The sequence below is a fragment of the Parasteatoda tepidariorum genome, chromosome 1, assembly GCF_982258835.1.
Source record: "Parasteatoda tepidariorum strain Cologne lab strain chromosome 1, Ptep-v5.0, whole genome shotgun sequence".
Classification (NCBI taxonomy): Eukaryota; Metazoa; Arthropoda; class Arachnida; order Araneae; family Theridiidae; genus Parasteatoda; species Parasteatoda tepidariorum.
This window is the reverse complement of record NC_141755.1, coordinates 39,502,542-39,523,097: the sequence shown is the minus strand read 5'-3', so window position 1 is coordinate 39,523,097 and position 20,556 is coordinate 39,502,542. Positions and strand designations below refer to the sequence as shown.

At 30.1% G+C, this 20,556-nt stretch overlaps 1 protein-coding gene across 2 annotated transcripts; it reads left to right on the top strand.

The window, feature by feature from the left end:
• Window positions 1-1,853: 1,853 nt before the first annotated feature.
• LOC110281901 (15-hydroxyprostaglandin dehydrogenase [NAD(+)]-like) lies at window positions 1,854-20,346 on the top strand. Of its 2 annotated transcripts, none has more exons than XM_021145186.4 (7): window positions 1,854-2,047; window positions 5,324-5,444; window positions 5,545-5,651; window positions 7,682-7,778; window positions 9,364-9,440; window positions 11,317-11,462; window positions 20,197-20,346. In XM_021145186.4, exons 1-7 carry the CDS (start codon window positions 1,955-1,957, stop codon window positions 20,291-20,293), a joined length of 738 nt encoding a protein of 245 aa, XP_021000845.1. In that variant the 5' UTR covers window positions 1,854-1,954; the 3' UTR covers window positions 20,294-20,346. The 2 variants fall into 2 exon arrangements, with proteins under 2 accessions (XP_021000845.1, XP_021000846.1); XM_021145187.4 differs by having other exon boundaries at window positions 1,898-2,042.
• Window positions 20,347-20,556: the final 210 nt, after the last annotated feature.

Here is a 20,556-nt window from a genome sequence, read left to right as displayed (position 1 = left end):
TGTAAGCGTAAATCTCAATCGGCATTAATGAAATAATTTCGCCGGTTGTTTAACCGATAACCTTGATGCTCCTATCTTTTGTTTGAAGATTGAGATAATTCTTGACAAATCGCATTGTATTTCTTATTTTAAAAAAGTGAAACAATACCACTACATAACATTATCGCTAGTTTTTTTTCACAAGTTATTTTAAGAATTCAATCTTAAATACACTGATGTGAGAAATTAAGAGAATTTGCTGACCTGGTCTATTATCTCTAGAAGTACTGGACCGCTTCTAATGAAATTTGATATGTACCTACATTGATACAATAAAAAACAAATAACCGTTCAACAATTGTAATACACACGCATGATCGTGCATTACACTCGTTGGAGACGGAAATGTATGAAATTGTCACAGGACAATTCAGTCCAATTGACACAGGAAATGATAAACTGCTGTATTTCAAATGTGGAATCACGCTGCAAGGCCTATATATCTGTCAGAGGGGACTATACCCCCTATTAACCCATTTTTTGTTTTTTTTTTTGTTTATTCTTCCACCGCTGTTTCATATCTTACTTTACCTTAAGTTTAAAAAGTTAAATAGCTTCCCTGAAATAATACAGTACTACGGAAACTAAAATGATATATCATCTTAATTAACTTTTCTAATTTTGTTGCATTCGCAAAGTTTTTAAAGAACACATAACAATCATTTAATTTTAAAGTACAAATTGTACACTCAAAATACTAATTTAACCTCTAATTTTCTTATCTTTGCATTTAGTCTGGCACCAATTAAAACTGTTTTGAAACTTTAAACCTCAACGCAAGACAACCCTTTTGTTTTATCGGACTAACTACAAATACGAATTATTTTCTATTTTATAACCGTCGTTGAATAGTGGTCCCAATTGTTTGGGATTACGACTACTGATCTCCTACTCCGTAGTCTTGTAATTTTGAGCGTAATCCAGAAGATAATGGAACTCCTGAATCAAGTATCGGGAAAAATTTGCCTTCGTGCAGGGCATTTTGATGGAACTAACTCTTATTCGCCTTACATGAAGAGGAAAACAACGAAAACCTTCCACGGGTAGCCAGACGGCAGGGGGACTCTAACCCATAATCCGTCTACCACTGAGGATATTTAACGTCAGCGCTGTGGTTGATGTAAGCCGGTTTCGGAATTCCAATCAACTAGCCATTGCCGGGATTTGAAATAGGTTCTCCGTACTAAGAGGCGAGTATTCTATCTTCTGAGCCACCACGACTTTTTAAATTATTATGATTAATAACGACAGTTAAAAAGAAAATTTTACTTACAAAATTGACATCAATGGTTTTTCTCCAAGTATTTTCCCCAACAGCCTTTGTAATACTTGGAGAGGAAAACCATGATCCCCCCAACGGTTAGATTGATGGCAAGGGGGCTCTAACCCATGATTCGTCTACCACTGAGGATATTTTACGTCAGCACTGTGGTCGGTGTGAGCTATCACTGGGATTCAAACCCGGTTTACCTCATTGGAAGGAGAACGCTCTATCTCCTGAGCCAACACCGCTCAGATACGAACTATTAATATTTTCTCCCAGTTTCCTCTATTATAAATTTAGTTTGCTTCTTCTATAAATTATTTTAAGCTTAAATGTTTTATTCTTCAATGCACAGCAAACAATTTGAATCAACGTACATGACTCCGCTGTTTACAAACATTTTGTTTTGTCGTACTAAGTTATTGTTATGCTGCCTCTTGGGCTGAAAACCATCTTAAGATTTTTATTCTTTGAAAAAAAGATACACTTTGAAACGATAAGATAAAGACAGTAGGAAATGAGGAGTTTCTTTGTCTAATCTTTAAAGTGCTTAGTTATATTCTTTTTGAGATTTTCTCTCAGGAACCAATAGCGAATAGAAAAAAAGAGCTGTAGCAATTAAATGCAATATATAAATACAAAAAAAAAAAAATGGCATTCAAAGGCAAAGTAGCGATTGTGACTGGTGGTGCTCGCGGAATCGGTAGAGCATATTCTACAGCACTTTTAAATGAAGGAGGCAAAGTAAAATTACATAATTTGTATTAATATTTATTAATTATTATTTGTTAATTATTATTAATTGATAATTGTTTATTAATTATTCTTAAATAACAATCATTAATGAATTATTATTAATTAATTATGTTTAATCAATTATTATTAAATAATTATTATTAATTAATTATTAAATAATAATTATTAATTCACTATTATTAATTCATTATTATTATTTATTTTATTATAATGAAGTTTTCTATTAACGTAGATGTATTTTTTCGTCCTTTATTTTATCATGAACTAGCTGAATGCCCGTTCTTCGCACGGGGTGAATAAAAAATACTTAAAGTATCAATAAATCGCAGTAGACAAACAATATGAAATCATGCTCATAACTGAAACGAACATAGAGCCACGATGAAAGAGCTTAATGGAAGAACCGGGTAAGTGACATTTTTAGGGGAATTAATGACTCACTGGTTTTGTCTTTCTTTAAATCTCAACACAACTAATCACATAAATTTTTAGTATGCTAGTATGATTTTTTTTTATTTCAAATTAGGCAATAAGGTTTTATTTTTTAGGTAGTTAGGTTTTATTTAAAATTAGGAACAATAAAGCTAAGAATTATTAGTCCCGTCTTCTATTAAATTGGTAATAAAATAGTTCTGATACGACTTTTTTTTTTCATTCTGAAAATGTCACTTACCTGCTTCTTCCACTAAGTTTTTCAATTAATATAGCTAAAATAACTTCATTTTTTTATTTAATATTATTTGTTGCCATTTACTGTGGCTTTACGTTATTGAAGAATGTAAAATTTGTTTTTTGTAGTTCATCCCATTAGAATAAAGAGGAAATGTATTAACATCACTTGATATGATGCTAAAACTAGCGGCTAAACCATAATAGTCAAAATTTACCATTATCATGTAATTTTCTCCGGTACATATTCTTTTTGAGGGGCCGTTCTAAAGTATCGGTATTTAAACGGTACTTATTTGGCACTTATTAACATTTGGTACTTATTACATAACCCTTCAACATTTAAGTTTTGTGAGAAATATACTTGTCAATGACAGCCAACTAAAGCCGAAATTTAATGAAAAAAAATTTGAATTCTTATTAGAACTTGATAGGGATTTTGGAGAATGGCCATTTCTCTATCCAACCTTTAATTTACCATTAAAATATTTAGTAGTTGAAATTTCTTTTGCTCTCATTCATTAAAATATTAATAAACTATCTTTGCCACCACAGAAAAAATATTTTCTGAAATCACGGAAAACCTGTTGTAGTATTCTTATCAAAACTGAACCAATTAGTATAATACCAGTAGTACATATAACCGTCAGGGATGCATATGAATTAAGCGTCATTTGTGCATGGCGATTTTCTACGGTTTTCCTAATCAAATTTTTCATTAACCTTTTCTCCATTAACTTTGCTTTTTAGCGCAAAGCTCATGTTATTTTATTTCAATTAATACATATTATCAATATTAATAAAGCATTAGTGTCAGTAATAAGATGTCGATTCAGAATGAATAAGTATCTTTTCTCCAATATCTTTGCTATAATTTTGATCAGTCTTTTTCGCCAATTAACAAATTACCAACATTAATTAAGCATTGTCGTTATTGATAATATGACGATTTCTTACGCTTCTTTTAGACAAATAAATAGATTAAGTCCATTACTTTTGCTTTCTAGTACAAAGCTTATTTCCTTCATTTCAATATGCATGTATTATTTAAATAATTTAAGCATTATTGGCATCAATAATAATGTGGCGATTTTCTACTCATTTGTTACAAAATCCCAATTTTAGAGAGCAAAATAGTCGAAGTATACACAAAAAATAGCTTTGTAAATGTGAATAAGCATATATCTATCTATATTATATAAAACGCTAATACGTAAGCATCAATAAAACCGATGATATTTCTTTTCTCGCGTTGGCAACAGTTTTCATTTTTAATTGATAGGATTCGGCGCGCAAGAGCACGTAGTGAGCATCATATGGCTAATCTATATTATATAAAACGCTAAAACGTTTTAATTGATATGCTTCGGCGCGCAAGAGCACGTAGGGAGCATCATGCGTCTAATCGGGTGAATTCTCACTGAATTATCAAAAAAATTCTCACAAAATTATCTTCATCGAAGCCGATGCTTTACATCCGGCGTTCAGTACTATTTCATATTGCTTTACAACACATGGTTTTAGCCCTCTGGTGGGAAAGACTTTAAAACAAAACTTACAACAGTTACTTTTCTCAACAACTGAAATTTAGAATAGTGTGATTAAGAAAAATATGCGAACTGTTTGCAATTTCAAATTAATATTGAAATGCACAGGTTTAGAATTTTCTACAGTGAAAAGTTTTCGGAACTTCAGTGTTCAAAAAAGTATACAAAAGCTAGACGTTAAGATCGCATCCAATGAGCGAGCAAAGCGAGCATATGATTGCGAAGCAATCCGAAATGAACTGCGAAAGCAGTTTCGGGGGTTGGCGAGCGCCAGCGAGCAGGGGGCGAAGCCTCCTAATTTTTAATTAAAACATTGTTTCATAATAATTATTAATTTAATACAGACTGTAAATTTTTTAATGTGTCCAAGCTGAATGTTTTTCTTAAATCATTGTCTTTATATTAAATATTAGTTTTATACAAACAATAAATTTGTTTTTGTGTGCAAAATGAATGTTTCTATTAAAACATTGCTCAACACTTTTTATTAGTTTTACAGAAACTTTGTCAATGTGTGCTAGCAAGCTGAATGTTTCTATTAAAATATTGTTAAACATTATTTATTAGTTTTACACAGATAGTAACTTTGTTAATGCATACAAGCTGAATGTTTCTATTAAAACATTCTTCCACATTATTTATTATTTTTATACAGACAATACAAAACAAATGAAATTTCATTTGTTTTGTATTGATACTTTTTTCTGAAATTTCTGCTGCTTTTTAGCGCGTTTTTTTCAAAGAAGTTTTTTCCTTTTGATCTTAATTATTTGTGTTTTCTTTCAGTATTTTATACAGACAGTAACTTTCTTAATGTGTGAATCTAAATGTTTCTATTAAAATATTGTTAAACACTATTTATTAATTTTACACAGATAGTAGCTTCGGTAATGAGTGTTTGCATGAACCGGGGCAGTTTTACACGGACAATCGTTTAGATAATGTTTGAAAATAAAGATTTTTAATTAAGATTTTGTTTCCTGCAAGTTAAGAACATCAACTAAAATGTGTAAGAGGTCTCATGCTATGCAAATTATTCTGTGTATAGGTTTGTGTCTGTGATATTAATGAAGATATTGCTGAAGAATTTCTTAGTGGTTTATCTGAAAACGTAAAAGGAAATGCTATTTTTCAAAAATGCGATGTGGCTGTATACAATGATTTGAAAGGTAACTACTCCCATAAATATATGGTTTTCTACTCTTAAAAAATGATAAGCATTGAAATGTTGAAATCTTGCTGTATTTATCTTTCTTCTTTCTAAAACAGATGCTTTTGAGATAGCTGTTAGAAATTTTGGACGACTTGATCTGGTAGTAAACAATGCCGCAATACTTGATGAAAGCAAATTGGTGAAAACTATTGAGGTCAATTTTGTAAGTAGTCATGAAATGTCACCATTGTTTCATGAATCAAGTTTTACTTTATGATGAAATTAATTAAATAGTTGCAGAACTTCTGTATAAATTTAAAGGGTTTCCTTTGTCTTGATAGTGTTTTTTTTCCTTCACAATTAATACACTTCCATGACACAAAATTAATGAAATTGTATCAGTGAGAATTAATTTTATTGTTAACTATAATTTAATTAATGGTATTTTGATTTCCTTTAAATTTTTCCTTGCTGTTTAAAATGTGTAAAACGTAAATTAATTGGACGTGCTTAATTTGTATTTCATTTAGTTGCCATTCCTTCTGCCCATATAGAGCTGCAAAAATTCTAGCTCTGCACAATATTTAAGGTGATTGTGAATAAATAAAAATGTGAATTGTGTAAATAAACAAATGTTCGTTAAATTTCTCCAGATTAATTAACGTCACAACATGCTAATCAGGTCTTTTATATGCATCGTTTTAAGTCAAATTTAAAGCTAAGACAAAGACAGTGTTCTTAGTTTCTCCCCCCTTTTATGTTTACTTATATTTAATTGTAATCAAGAATTCTTATTAATTGAAAAGAGCTTAAAGTTAACTAAGTGTAATCAATCTTGTATAATCTTTAACATAGATTTATTTGATACGTATTAATTTGTATCACAAAGTGCATGCTAAATGGATGCTAAGCTCCCAGCTTGAACAGCACCGCCAAGTCTTGCAGTGACGTTGCACAGCCTTCTTTTTGCCTGCTTTCTTATACCATGTGAAAACAGGAAGATGAAACTTATTGTATAAAACTTAGTGTATAAAACTATTGTCTTATTAATAAGAATTGATAAAAATAATATCTAAAAAATTTTAAGAATATACGTGTTTAATATTGTCAAAAATAATAAAATTCGCATTTAAAGAAGCTGTTGAAAGAACTGTTTCTTACAGACGATTTTCTTCTGCATCGAAACAAAATTTAAAAAAATTTTTATCCCCCATTTGATTCGTTAAGGGAATGTGAGCATAAGACACGACATTTTTAGTAGTCCAAACAAATCCAATGATCTTGCAACGTTACATAGTTGTTTCTTTTTCAAAAACAAATGTTCTCCTTATTTATCGAAATATGTCACCAAGTTTAGGATTCCAGTAAAACTACGAAACTATAACCCTTTTTTTTAATAATTCTATGATCTATATCGTAAAAGATAGCACGAATTAAATTTCTTTCCGATGAGTTTAACTTTTAAAAGCTTTTATATTGTTTTGAAAGCATACTTATATAATTTGATAGCTAAATAAAACGGAGCTTAATGCAGTCGCATTAAGATTAAAAGATTACTTAAATCCTATACTACAACGGACTTGCAACGGAGTATTAAATATAATTGTCTTTATAACGCTATTTGATATACTATACAGTAGGCATGAGGAGCTACAAACAAAATAAAATATTATATTGATAATAATTGATACATAATTAAATAAGCAGTTAAGTGTATTATTTTTTTGGACATTTTTTTAGTAGCTGTCGTTGAACAGTCTACCCAAGTTTGGGGTTATGACTACTAATGTTCAGCTACGTAGCCTTATTATTTTGAATCCAATCCAAATGACAGGAGAACTCCTGGATCAAGTATTGGGAGAAATTTACCTTGGTGGAAGACTTTTTGATGGAACTAACCCGCATTTGCGTTACAAGGAGAGAAAGATCACGAGGACCTCCCACGGTTAGCCTGATGGCAAAGGGAATCTAACCCGTAATCCGTCTACCACTGAGGATTATTGACATATTTTTTGTGGACATTTGTAAAAAACGGAAAATGTTACTTTAATTTCAATATTAATGATACATTACAGTTCTCCTCATGAAATATAATTTAGTGCACAAATAATTTGAACCTTCTATTAATAATTAAAATAACAGTATCTATGAAAAATTAAATCTATGTAATAATTCTATGCGTATATAAATTATAAAAATTAATTAATTTAAAATCTCAATGAATTTCTAAAATCAGAATATTTTAAATTTTAGATAGCAGTTGCCAAAAGTATTCACCTTGCTTTCCAATACATGGGTTTGGATAAAGGTGGAAAAGGCGGTTCTATAGTTAATACATCATCCATTGCAGGTATGACACTATTTAGATTATTTCCTAACTGAGTACATTCATAAAACAATGAAAATGTTGAAAAGATAATACTTTAACAAATAAAATTATTTTGAAGCAGCGCAGGTGTAACTGACTTCACCCTACTTACCCTACTTCTTAACTATGTACATTCATAAAACACCGAACTTGTAGAAAAGATAATACTTAAACAATTAAAACTGCTTTGAAGCAGCACTAGTTTAGCTGAGTTCACCCTAGTTACCCTACTTCATAAGTACATTCATAAAACAATGAAATTGTTGAAAAGATAATACTTTAACAAATAAAATTATTTTGAAGCAGCGCAAGTGTAACTGACTTCTCCCTACTTACCCTACTTCTTAACTAAGTACATTCATAAAGCACCGAACTTGTAGAAAAGATAATACTTAAACAATTAAAATAGTTTTGAAGCAGCACTAGTTCAGCTGAGTTCACCCTATTTACCCTACTTCTTAATTAAGTACATTGATAAAACTACGAAAACGCTGAAAAGATAATACTTAAACAATTTAAATTGTTTTGAAGCAGCACTAGTGTAGCTGAGTTCACCCGATTTACCCTACTTCTTAATTAAGTACATTCATAAAACACCGAAAATGTTCAAAAGATAATGTTTAAACAATTTAAATTGTTTTGAAGCAGCACTAGTGTAGCTGAGTTTACCTTATTTACCCTACTTCTAAACTAAGTACATTCGTAAGACACCGAAAATATGGAAAAGATAATGCTCAAACATTTAAAATTGCTTTGAAGCAGCACAAGTGTAACTGACTTAACCTTATTCACAATTCATGCATGAGCATTATAAAATCTGCATAGCTTTAACAACTCCTTTATCCGAAATCGGTACAACCATCAAAATTCTGAACCTCCAAATTCGCTAGAAAGCAACCTGAATAACCATTTTTCTAATGATCAGATTTACATTCCTCATGATATGCGTTTTGAAAAGCCTATTTAGTAATGTTAATTAATTAACGCTAACTATTAAGTAAAATCAGAAACAGACTTTTATGCCGATATAAAAAGAATTCAGCACGCGCATCTCTAACTTTGAAAACGCTGCACTTAAGTTTTAGCTTTGAAAAATATTTGAAAATATGGTTCTTACCATCATCTTATTTTCACATTTTCGATCATGTCTCCTAAACTAATTAAGTTGATCCTTAACTTATTACTTTCTATTCTCAATGTTTAAACTTTTCCAGAAGTTATTTTCACATAACAAAAGTTAATAACTGTTTATTATTTGATTCACTAATAATCAGCCTCATTTATCAATAGTCTATCTCTTCCTAAATTTTGATTAAAGCCACAACTTTTAAAGATATCATTTTTTTTTAAATCTTACTTATCGTCTATCATTAATGCTAAAAACCATAATTTAAATAACCGTTGACGAAAAGTTGGTCAACGGTAATGCAGAGCTGTGTTCTTTAATTATTGTTATGATAAACATTTTGATGTCTCGTGCATTTTTAATTTAAATATTTTAAGTTTACCCCAAATCAGCGAAGCTTATTAAATATGGGCCAATTCTGATACTTTCATTGCCATTTAGGTCACACGGCAAACCCCCTTTGTCCAATTTATACCGCAACAAAACATGCTGTTATTGGATTGACTAAGAGCTATGGGGTAAGTACAGCAAGCCTTTGCTGTTGTTAAAAATTTAATTAATTCCTAATAAAATCTTTTTTTTTCATTTAGTTTCATAATGATGAATTACATTTATTAACCTGATAATTTAAAAAAAAATTGAAACCTATGAAACACAATTTGTTTTTTTAAGATGAGAAAATAAGTAAAAATATTGAAATAATATGCATTTGCATTTCTAATAAGGAAATAAAAGTGAGAATAGACAAAAAGAACAAAAAAAAAAAAAAGCGAGGATGGAAAAAACAGATTAATGGGAATGATACTTCACCTTTCAAACCAGTCAACAAGTATAAGGTATAAGGCAAAGTATAAGGTTTCCGCTTTTTTTTCTTTCCTTATTTTTTTAAAGCATTTAGAGCAAATAGGCTCTATTAATAAAGGGCAGATTTTACTGTTACTTACAAATGTGGCTCACTATAACTGTCAATCATCAATCGTATAATTGAAGCTCTAAGTTTTTCTCTATTGGCAAAATTCAGCACTAATGTGGAAAGCACGCTTCAAAATGATTTGGACAATATATTTTTAAAGAAATGGTTTGGAGGTCTTTCGATGGTTTGAAAGCATTCGCACAGCATATTTTTTCCCCATTTTCTTTTATTTTGAGTCGGGGTTTAAACTTTTGTAGTAGCAAAACAGAAAACTCACTTGATTTATACTTGTATTACCTCTTTTATTGTTATTTTTAATGATTGAAGTATCACAGATTTTTAGCTAAATTTATTCAATTACACTGACTTATTAATAATGAAATTAAAGTAGGGTAAACTGACCAGTGAAGGAACACTTAAGCTTCGCTTGCCTTTTAAAAAATCATATTAATTTCAAAATTCGTAATTTTAGTTAAATGACAGTGTCAACATATTTGTTACTAATTGTAAATTATGTAAAAAAATTGTAGAGAACTTACATAATATTGTTTTAAAGTTTTGAAGGTTCAAATAACAAGTAGTAAGAAGACCAAGTGAAGGAACAGCTCTTACCAGTGAAGGAAAATTTCTCAGTAAAGGAACACTTAATTTTGGTTATTTTTTAATGCTCTTTATGAATTTATAAGCGATACAAATATTTAAAAACAAGCCTATTCTTGAAATTATAACATATAAATACTTGGAAAATGTTAAATTTTTTTTTGTAATCATGAATTTAAAATTAAAGTGTCAACATATTAGCACATACTATTCATTCATTGGGAAATCTATGCCCAGCAAAGAAACATGCCTGCTCCCTCACTGGTTAGAAGTTGTTTTCCGTATTTTTAACATACTTTTGATGCGGAACATCACTAAAGGTACAAGAAAATTAAAGTTTATCTTTTATTTTCATTAACTTCGAAAAAAAACCAGTAAAGGAACACTTGTTCCTTCACTGGTTTTTCATCGTTTGGTGATCCAGTGAATAAACACCCCCTTATCTCAGTACTTTATTATGCTAGGATGCTTAAAAAAAGTAAAACGTAACTTCAATAACTATATTTTGAATTCTCTTTCTCACAGTGAGAAAAATAAAACTATTACATGCAATTAATTCCACTTCAAACATGTAAATATAAACACTCACCTTATAATTTTTTCAAGGAAACAATGTGTTACATAGATAATAACAAATTCAAAAATTTTTCCAGGGAAGTCTAATTGACCAGGTAATCCAAAACATTGCTAGATGACTTCCCATTGTTTGGCAGTAAGCTATTATTACCAATCAATCTAAAGAAAAACTTTCAAATTCTTATTTTTAATCAATATATATGAAATGTTCCTTTACTGGGTAGTGTTCCTTCACTGGTTGGTTTACCCTATCTCTCTCTATTTCAACTTTCTACCATGGAATGACATTTGACTTCTATTTGCAGTCAGATTACCATTTGAAAAAAAGTGGAATTAAGGTGTACGCCATTTGCCCAGGCCAAGTCAACACACCGTTGTGCCAAGATTTTATTTATCGATGCATTGACGCAGAAGAAGGAAAGAAATATGTGGGAAAACTCCCGTGGACTCCGTAAGTAAATGTAAAATTTTCGAATACAGAAAAAGCTATCATTAGAAACAATGCAGATATTATTAATATAATTTAACCCTTTAAATCTTTACCAGGTCTTTAGGCCATGGTAACCCAATGTTTAGAGCATCGGTCCGGAGGAGTCGGGGTTTGATCCTCGAAGCCGCCAAAATCCATCAAGTACATGCAAAATACATGCTCGTAAAATTTGTGGAACAGAGTCCTGTAGTCGGTTACTGTTACCATGGGTGCAGGGATCAGGAGAAAATTTCTTTCCCCTTCAGATCTATGTCTAAATTGTGGAAGTGGCCTCACGATTAAATGGTGCTTCCATCTATCGGGATTGTACTGAGCAAAAACTCTCTTTTACCCGTGCGATGCTCTCCTGTCAAACAAAAAGCATTCCACCCTGACTTAATACGCAAGACCAATGACTTGCGAGCTTTGTTTGTTTATGTGTCTTCAGAGACAAACACAACCTGGACTTTACCAATATTTTGAGGGATTCCTTCAAAATCGCGAGTTAAAATTTTGAATCTATTTCTTCACAGGGAGTTTTTTTAATTGATTAGGAAAACACTATATGATATTTTAATTTCTAAACCATGTTGTGAAATGCCACGAAACGGGTAGCTCATGGGCCCGATCTCGTTAGTTATCAAAGGCAAGGCCGGATTAACCATTAAGCACACTAAGCACGTGCTTAGGGCACCAGAGGATAGGGGGGCACCACAAAGCCTAACTAAATGTTCGCAGTACATTTTTTTTTTGAAACTTTGATAATAAATTTATTATTTTGAGCTTCCATTTTAAGAGTAGATAACAACCATTTCTAAGTACGAAATTTCACATAATAAAAGAAAAAAAAAACGAAAGATGTTTTGTATCAAAAATTTTCGGTCTTATAATGAAATTAGGTAGTGAATTTTATTCGATAAAAGCTCCATTTATTTATCCATTACAATGATTCCATAACATACTGCTAAGATTCATGTTTACAGAATATTTTTCACAGTTGCAGCAAGTTAATACTCCGGCAATTTGATATTTTTATGAAAAAAAATTTGATTTACAAAATTTTGATGCAATGGTTTGATGATGTTAAAAATGTGATTTTTGATGTGAAAAAAAATCTATGTTGTGCATGATTGCAGTTTTTGTGCATGTTTTTGTTTATACTACATAAAATATTTGCTTATACTATATTTTTAATTATATTCTCATTGCGACTGGAAAAGAAGTCATCAAATTACGTAAAGGTTATGTTGCAAAAATTTACGTCAAATAATTTTTTTTATTCACTAAATTAAGAAAAAGGAGCTGTGTTTAAGTATCATTTTTCGAAATTTCTTTGTGGAGGAGAGGTTAAATTTGCGTAAAATATGACCACACACTTCGCATCACTTATGATTTTTTTTATCTATATATATCGAATATCGAAATTGAATTTTTAGATTTAAAATATATACTACGTAATATGAATGCAAGCAGCTAGTTTTTGAATAAGGAAAGAATTATAGGTTCCTTAGTCCTTAGAGTCTTGTATAAATACAAATGTTATAGAAGTTGAGCACAAAAGATGTGTAAATTCTCAATGTGAACCGGATGTTCGTTGACTGTGAAAAATAAGTTAAGAAGAGTACCCATTAAAACTAATTTAATTTTGAAAGCAAATGTAAGAAATAAGTAGCAATAAAATCAAATTTTCAATCATTGAATTTTGTTTAGTGCAAGTAAACTATATTTTGTGCATCTTATAACGAAATTTGCAAATATTATAATTAAGAAATAAGAAAAGTACTGCAAATTTCAAATTAAAAATAAATAGCAAATTTAAGAAAGATATTTTTATTATTTGAATTTTAAAATATGTTTAATAACTAATAAGGAAAATCCTTAATGATAATGATTATATATATATATACAATATATGTGTGTAATTTCATCGACTTTTATTATGATGATAATTTGAACAGGTAAATATTTTGAATATAATATTATTTCTGTCACTAAAAAAAATTTAATAGTTGTGCTTAATTTTTACTTGTAGCTTGTGTGTAAATCAGATTGAAATAAATAAATAATTAGTTAAGGTATTTCCATTATCCATTTAACTTTTTCTTAAAAACTTTTTCTTAAAGGGTGCATATCTCAGAGAATTCAAATTGTCTTCCTTTCGAGGGGGGAGGGGTTGAGATACAAATAAATGGTGACTTATAAGATTGAAGAAAGTGGGAGGTCTAGGAAAAGAAAAGTTTCTTGATTGACATAATTTTTAACCAATAACATTATTTATGCTACAATCAGTAACTAATTTCTCGTATTTACACACCCCTGTATATAAGTGAATGCACAAAACGTGAGTGCACTGAATCCTACATGAATGCACAGAAAAAGTTTATTCTACTAAAACATTATTCTAAATTATTGCTTTTGAAAGCATGCTGTAATAGTGTAAAGCTGATGTTGTTTCAGGTAGTAGCTAAACCCTTCAAATAATTTTATCAATAATTATTATTTATCGATCAATATTGATTGTGTCTAAATCAATATAAGTGAAGAGTTTAATTTTCCTAAAGAATTATTATATTTTAATAATAAAAAATTAATTAAACTTAAATGTAAAAATAAAATTACAATTATTAAAAATTATATAATTTTTTGTCTCACATTTTAAGCATTGTATTACACAATAATACTCAAAAGTAATAAAAACAAATTTAAAGTTTTTGTGAAAAATACAATGTGACGTATTTTTTAAGAGGGGATGATGCCGTATTATAAGTTTCAAGAAGTAATTAAATTTTTTAAATGATTGTATCGAAATAAATTTCATTCTATGACGTTATAATTAAAATAGTTATTCGATTTAAAATAAAAATTTTAGGTAACAATACACAAATTTTACTTCGATTTATTTTACGAATTTGTCTTTAAATGTTGTAAAGAATATGTAAAATATTTAGTACATAAAATTTTTGTAGGCAAAATAAATTTTAGTAGGTTTAAGATAAATGTTGGTTTAATAAAATTACATACAATACTTCTGTTTATGTTTCTAAGGATTATATTTTTCTAAACCTAAAATTATTTTCTATAAAACTAATGTGGTATTATGTACGCGTATGCATACAGGAATAAAAAATATCGTAACACAAAAAAAGTGAATGAATTAAAAATGATGGCTTGTTATTTTCTACTGATTATTATTTAAGTTTAGTTTTTATATTATATTCATTGTTGTCATACTTATGTTTTTGTTTTGTATTATAAAAACTCGAATGTTCCGAATTTGTAAATGAAAATCTAATCATTGAATTTATAGTTATTTAAAGTATTTTGTTTATGCATTTATTTACTTATTGAGGGCAAAGTTTTTATTTACTGTAACAGCTTTTCCAGACCAAAGTTATTGCTATCACTTATGAGAGTTTTAAGTACAGGTTTAATGCAGTAGTTTTAAGTGACTTCTATCATTTTTTCTAAAAGGTCATTTTTTTACTAGTCAAATTAAGATTTAATTGATAGTTATTTATTGCTCTTAAGCTCTTCTGTACCTTTGACTTTGACAGGTCAACTAATTACGAGAATGTCCAAAATATTAAGCAAAATAGTAATAATTCTATTAGATAATTAGTTCTGTTTTCCACAGATGCAATCTAGAGTGAGTTGTTATTATGAAATAAGTTCATTTCTGATTTTTAATCCAGATTTTATGGGATCATTTAAGATAATTGTTGCATTTATAAAATTTCTCATCACTATTTTTTCCCTTCATTTCTCTTCCTATCATTAATATATTAGGTTTAAAAAGGAAAAAGGAATAATGAAAAGCATTATTATTTGTAAAAGTTATGTGTTATTATATACAGTGCGTAAAATAAAAAAAAGTAAAAAACCTGAATAACTCTTGATTTAATGATCGGATTTTAGCTTACTAGATCTCAATCTAAATGGTTTGAGGGCCAAACTTAAAATATGCTAATTAGTTGGTGCAGAAGATATTTTTTTGAGTTATGAAATCGGGCAAACGTGCTTCTTCTACCTACATATGTATATGCTGTTGAATTTGGATATTTGTCTCTCAAAATATGGATGGTATTCACAATATGGAAATTAAGATCACAAAAGTTTTTATAGGTTGAAATTTTGGGCTCCTTTATTTAATTGCAGTTTTCATGCATTTCGCCATGTCTCGAGAACTTTTGAAACGAATTGAAAAATTTTTGCACTTAATAATAAAATTCATTAACATAAAAATAATTCCTTGTCAAAAATATTTTTTTTAAAATTATTTGTTATTAATAGTCGGAACAATTTTGAATTCAAAAATATGCAAATTATTACATAATTTTAAGGAATATTAATTTAAATAGTAAAATACAAAATTTGAACAAAATCTGTCGAAAAGTTCTTGAAAAATTAAATGTTAAGTATATAACTGTTGGGATCTTCCATGTAATTCCAGTGGCGCTAGTATCGCGGTTGTGATGTAACTGCAACTGTGTTTACATTGTATGTTTCAGTTTCGGTTTCCAGTATGTTCTATTGTTGATGTGTTCTATGTACGTATTGTGAATAAAGTTATTGTTATGTTATAAGTTATCAATATGAGTGCTATCATTGTCAATCATCCTAAATACATATCCCATGCCTTATAATAAACGGTCACAACAGTTTTGGCGACGAGGATGGGACAAGAATTGGACTCTCTTGAGGCAGATGGAATAATATCCTTAGTGCCTGCGAGTGATTGGGGGTCACCATTGGTTGTCATTCCAAAACCAAACGGTGGAGTTCGATTATGTGTTGATTACAAATGTGGAGTCAATGAACGATTAATTCAATCAAATCATCCAGTAAGAAGGATAGATGATGTGCTTCATAGTCTTCGAAATTCAAGATATTTTTGTAAACTTGATTTATTTAAAGCCTACCTACATTTAAAAGTTGATGAAGATAGTAGCATAATACAGACCATTTCAACACATCGTGGTACGTATCGCATGCATAGGCTTAGTTTTGGAATCAAGACAGCACCATCAGAATTCAATCGCATTCTTTCGCAAATTCTCAAAGGGTTACCAAAAACAGAATCTTACTTTGACGATATTATTATACATGGTGAAACACTTCAAGAATGTACTGAAAATTTAGAAGCTTGCTTACAAAGACTTTCTGACTATGATCTACACATAAATAAACAAAAGTGTTCCTTCTTTCAAGAGAAAATCGAATATCTCGGACATGTTATTGAATATAATAAGATAAGTAAATCGCCAACAAAAATTCAAGCTGTTCAAGAAATGCCAAGACCATCAAATATTGAAGAAATCAAACGATTTTTGGGACTTGTAACTTACTACTCCCGTTTTATGCCAAATTTTTCAACTATATCATACCCACTTCGACGGTTGCTAAGAAAAAACCAGCCTTGGTTATGGACTGCAAGTTGTGAATCGGCATTCCTGAAACTGAAAAATGAACTTACCAGTGATAGAGTTCTTGTTCCTTTTGATCCTAGTTTACCAATTGTCCTGACCACAGATGCCAGCCCTACGGGAATTGCAGCAGTATTGAGTCACTCTAAACAAGGTGTAGAAAGACCTATTGCTTACGCATCTCGTTCACTTACCAACTCCGAACAAAACTATAGCCAATTAGATCGAGAGGCTTTAGCTATTATTTTTGGTGTTACACAATTCTTCAATTACTTATTTGGTAAACATTTCAAACTTATTACTGACAATGAGCCACTAACAAGAATTTTTCATTCTCATAAGGCACTACCACGTATGACTTCAGCACGATTACTTCGCTATGCTTCCTACTTATCAAGTTTTGATTACTCAGTGCAATTCAAAAAGGGATCTGAAAATGAAAATGTCGATTGCCTGTCTAGAGCTCCAATTCAAAAACCCGAAAACTCAGTCGATAAATTTATAGGGGAAGAAGCAAATCAAATATGTGCCGAAAACATTTTCCAGATTTCAAGTGAGAAAATAACATCTTTAACAATCCAGTCTGAAACAAAGAAAGATCCAGAACTCAGCGAAATAATTGAAAGGCTGAACAACAACTCTGAAGATTCAGAATTTACATTGTTTGATGGCATACTTTTTCGAAGAGAAAGAGTAGTTATTCCAAAAAGCTTACGTTCAAACATACTAAAGGAACTTCACGAAACTCATCTAGGAATAACTAAAATGAAGCAACTGGCAAGACAGTATGTTTATTGGCCTGCCATTGATCGTGACATTGAAAATTTAGTCAAAGGATGTGAAGGCTGCGCATTGACAAAGTCTAATCCTCCAAAGGTATCTGTCCATCCGTGGGAATCTCCAGCAGATAACTGGGACAGAATTCATATAGACTATGCAGGTCCATTTGAAAATTACTATTTTTTTGGTGTGTGTTGATGCTAAGTCCAAATGGGCAGAAGTCGAAGTCATTAAAGATGCCCCAACTAGTTCAAAAACTATCCTTTTGATAGAAAAAATTTGTTCTTTTCATGGCTATCCACAGGTTATTGTATCTGATAATGCTTCAATATTTCAAAGTGAAGAATTCCATTCTTATTGTTCTAATCGAGGAATATTTCAAAAATTCATCGCTCCAGGACATCCTGCCACCAATGGCCTTGCAGAGCGAAACGTCCAAACCTTAAAGCAAAAGTTAAAAGCTTCTTTCTTGAAAAATCCTCAATCCCAAGTAAAGTTCAAAATATATTATTCCGTTATAGAGCAACACCTCTAGCTTGTGGACAGTCACCTGCTCAATTATACTTACATAGAAAAATCCGCATACGTTTAAACTCAATATTTCCTTATCATCCAACACCATCAACAGTTTCCAGTACTCCTGTAAGATCTTTTTCAGTGGGGGAGAGAGTCCAGGTGAGGTTGTTCATAAATAACCATAACGTATGGCAGTTTGGCAAAGTCGTGAAAAAGTATGGTACACGTCATTATTTGATTTTACTAGACTCAGGTCGGCAATTAAAGAGACACATAAACCAATTAAGATCAACATTAATTCCAGAGAAAAAAAAGTGTGTGACTTTTGGCCCAACCCAGTCTTTTGACATACCTAGACCATCTAAGATCTCCTTACCTACTCAGCCTAGTATTCCAGAACTTCCAACAAATTCCAAACAGGACGTTGTGACAAAACCAAAAAGAAAGAGACAATTACCTACACGATTTAGGGACTTCGTAATGTCATAAGCATATTTCAAATCTGTTTTAAGTATTTTCAATTAAGTGTATTTTTCAAACATATTCAATTTTTAAGTAGCTAATGTTTTCAATTAACTGTTATTTCAATTCTAATTAAGTGGGGGAGACTGTTGGGATCTTCCATGTAATTCCAGTGGCGCTAGTATCGCGGTTGTGATGTAACTGCAACTGTGTTTACATTGTATGTTTCAGTTTCGGTTTCCAGTATGTTCTATTGTTGATGTGTTCTATGTACGTATTGTGAATAAAGTTATTGTTATGTTATAAGTTATCAATATGAGTGCTATCATTGTCAATCATCCTAAATACATATCCCATGCCTTATAATAAACGGTCACAACAATAACTTTTTTAAAATTGAAAGATTCAGGTTTATTTGATTGATTTAGTACAGATTAAATTTTGTATTTTGTCATTTAAACTGACATTTGTTAAATTTTCAATTTAAAGTTCTTTCGACTATTCTCTTAATAAATAAAATAATATAAAATGATTAATACTTCTTACAAATTATTTTTGACAAGGAACTATTTTTAGGTAAATGAATTTTATTATTGTGTGCTAAAATTTTTTAGTTCGTTTGAAAAATTCTCGAGATATGGTCATTTATTTCGAGAGTCAAGAATTCGAATCAAGTGGGAAAAAAAGGTATGCTTTTTTTAGAAAAAGTACGTGTCTGTTTTTCTAATTTAAAGTATTTTGAGTCTTAGTAAATAAAACTTCAAACTTTCGATCATAAGTTATTCAAAGTGTTTGCTTTTTTGCACATACACACAAACATAAGTTATTTTTTTAATATTAATTGAAAAGTTTTAAATTGATTATATTATTTAAAAAAAAATTTTTTTGATTTAATTTGAATAAATATTTTTTTTTACAAGAAAAATTTGATTTTATATTTTGAATTAACACGTGACTTAGTACTAGATATACTTTTTATTGTTAGAGGGGAGGGGGCACCAAAATATTTTCAGTGCTTAGGGCCTCAAGAGGTCTTAATCCGGCCCTGATCAAAGGCAGATATTATTAGATAATTGTAATATTGACTGGTCCAAAATCAATTCCAAAATTGGCTGACTACTCTGTCTAACAGATCTGTTCTTTGGTCTGAACATTATTAGGGAATATAATTTGTATTAGTAAAATAAAACTGTAATGAAATTTATTATGATTCAACGTGTTAAAATTAGCTTTATTCCCTGTAACAAAGTTTTTCATGGTGATTCATATTTTTGTTTTTAATTGATATTCCAATGAGAGCATATTCATTTTTGGCTCTTATGCCAATTAGTCTCGACTAACCAACCATTCATTAAGGATGCTCTGATGATGGTATATGCAGTAACTTACCAATTTGTTTTTTTTTTCTCCCCAAGATTTCATTTTTTTTTACGTTAAAGCTGATTCCTTAAGACATTCATTCTGTTATTAAAATACAAATTTTTTCTTAGAGGATAATAAGCAAATTTCTGAATAATCGTTTTATATATTTCCAGGGCAGAAGATTTAGGCAAAGGATTGATTAAATTGTTAGAAGATGGCAAAAATGGATCTGTTGTACAAATAGATGAAAATGGATTCAATTACGTCTAAAGACTGCAGATATTTTGTATTCTTTTTACAATAAAAATAATGTACACGTAAAATGTTTTAATATTCAGCCTATTAAGCCCAATAAATGTTTCTGCAATACAAAAATAATAGTTTTGTCAAAGAGTTACAGCAAGATCTTAGAATGAAGGCCCTCTTCCTACACCCATCAAATCGAACAACGAAACGATTATATTCAAACTCGAGCACTGCGAGCTCGGATTAAACGAGACTCCATGTTTAAAGAAAGAAATTATAAAAAATGG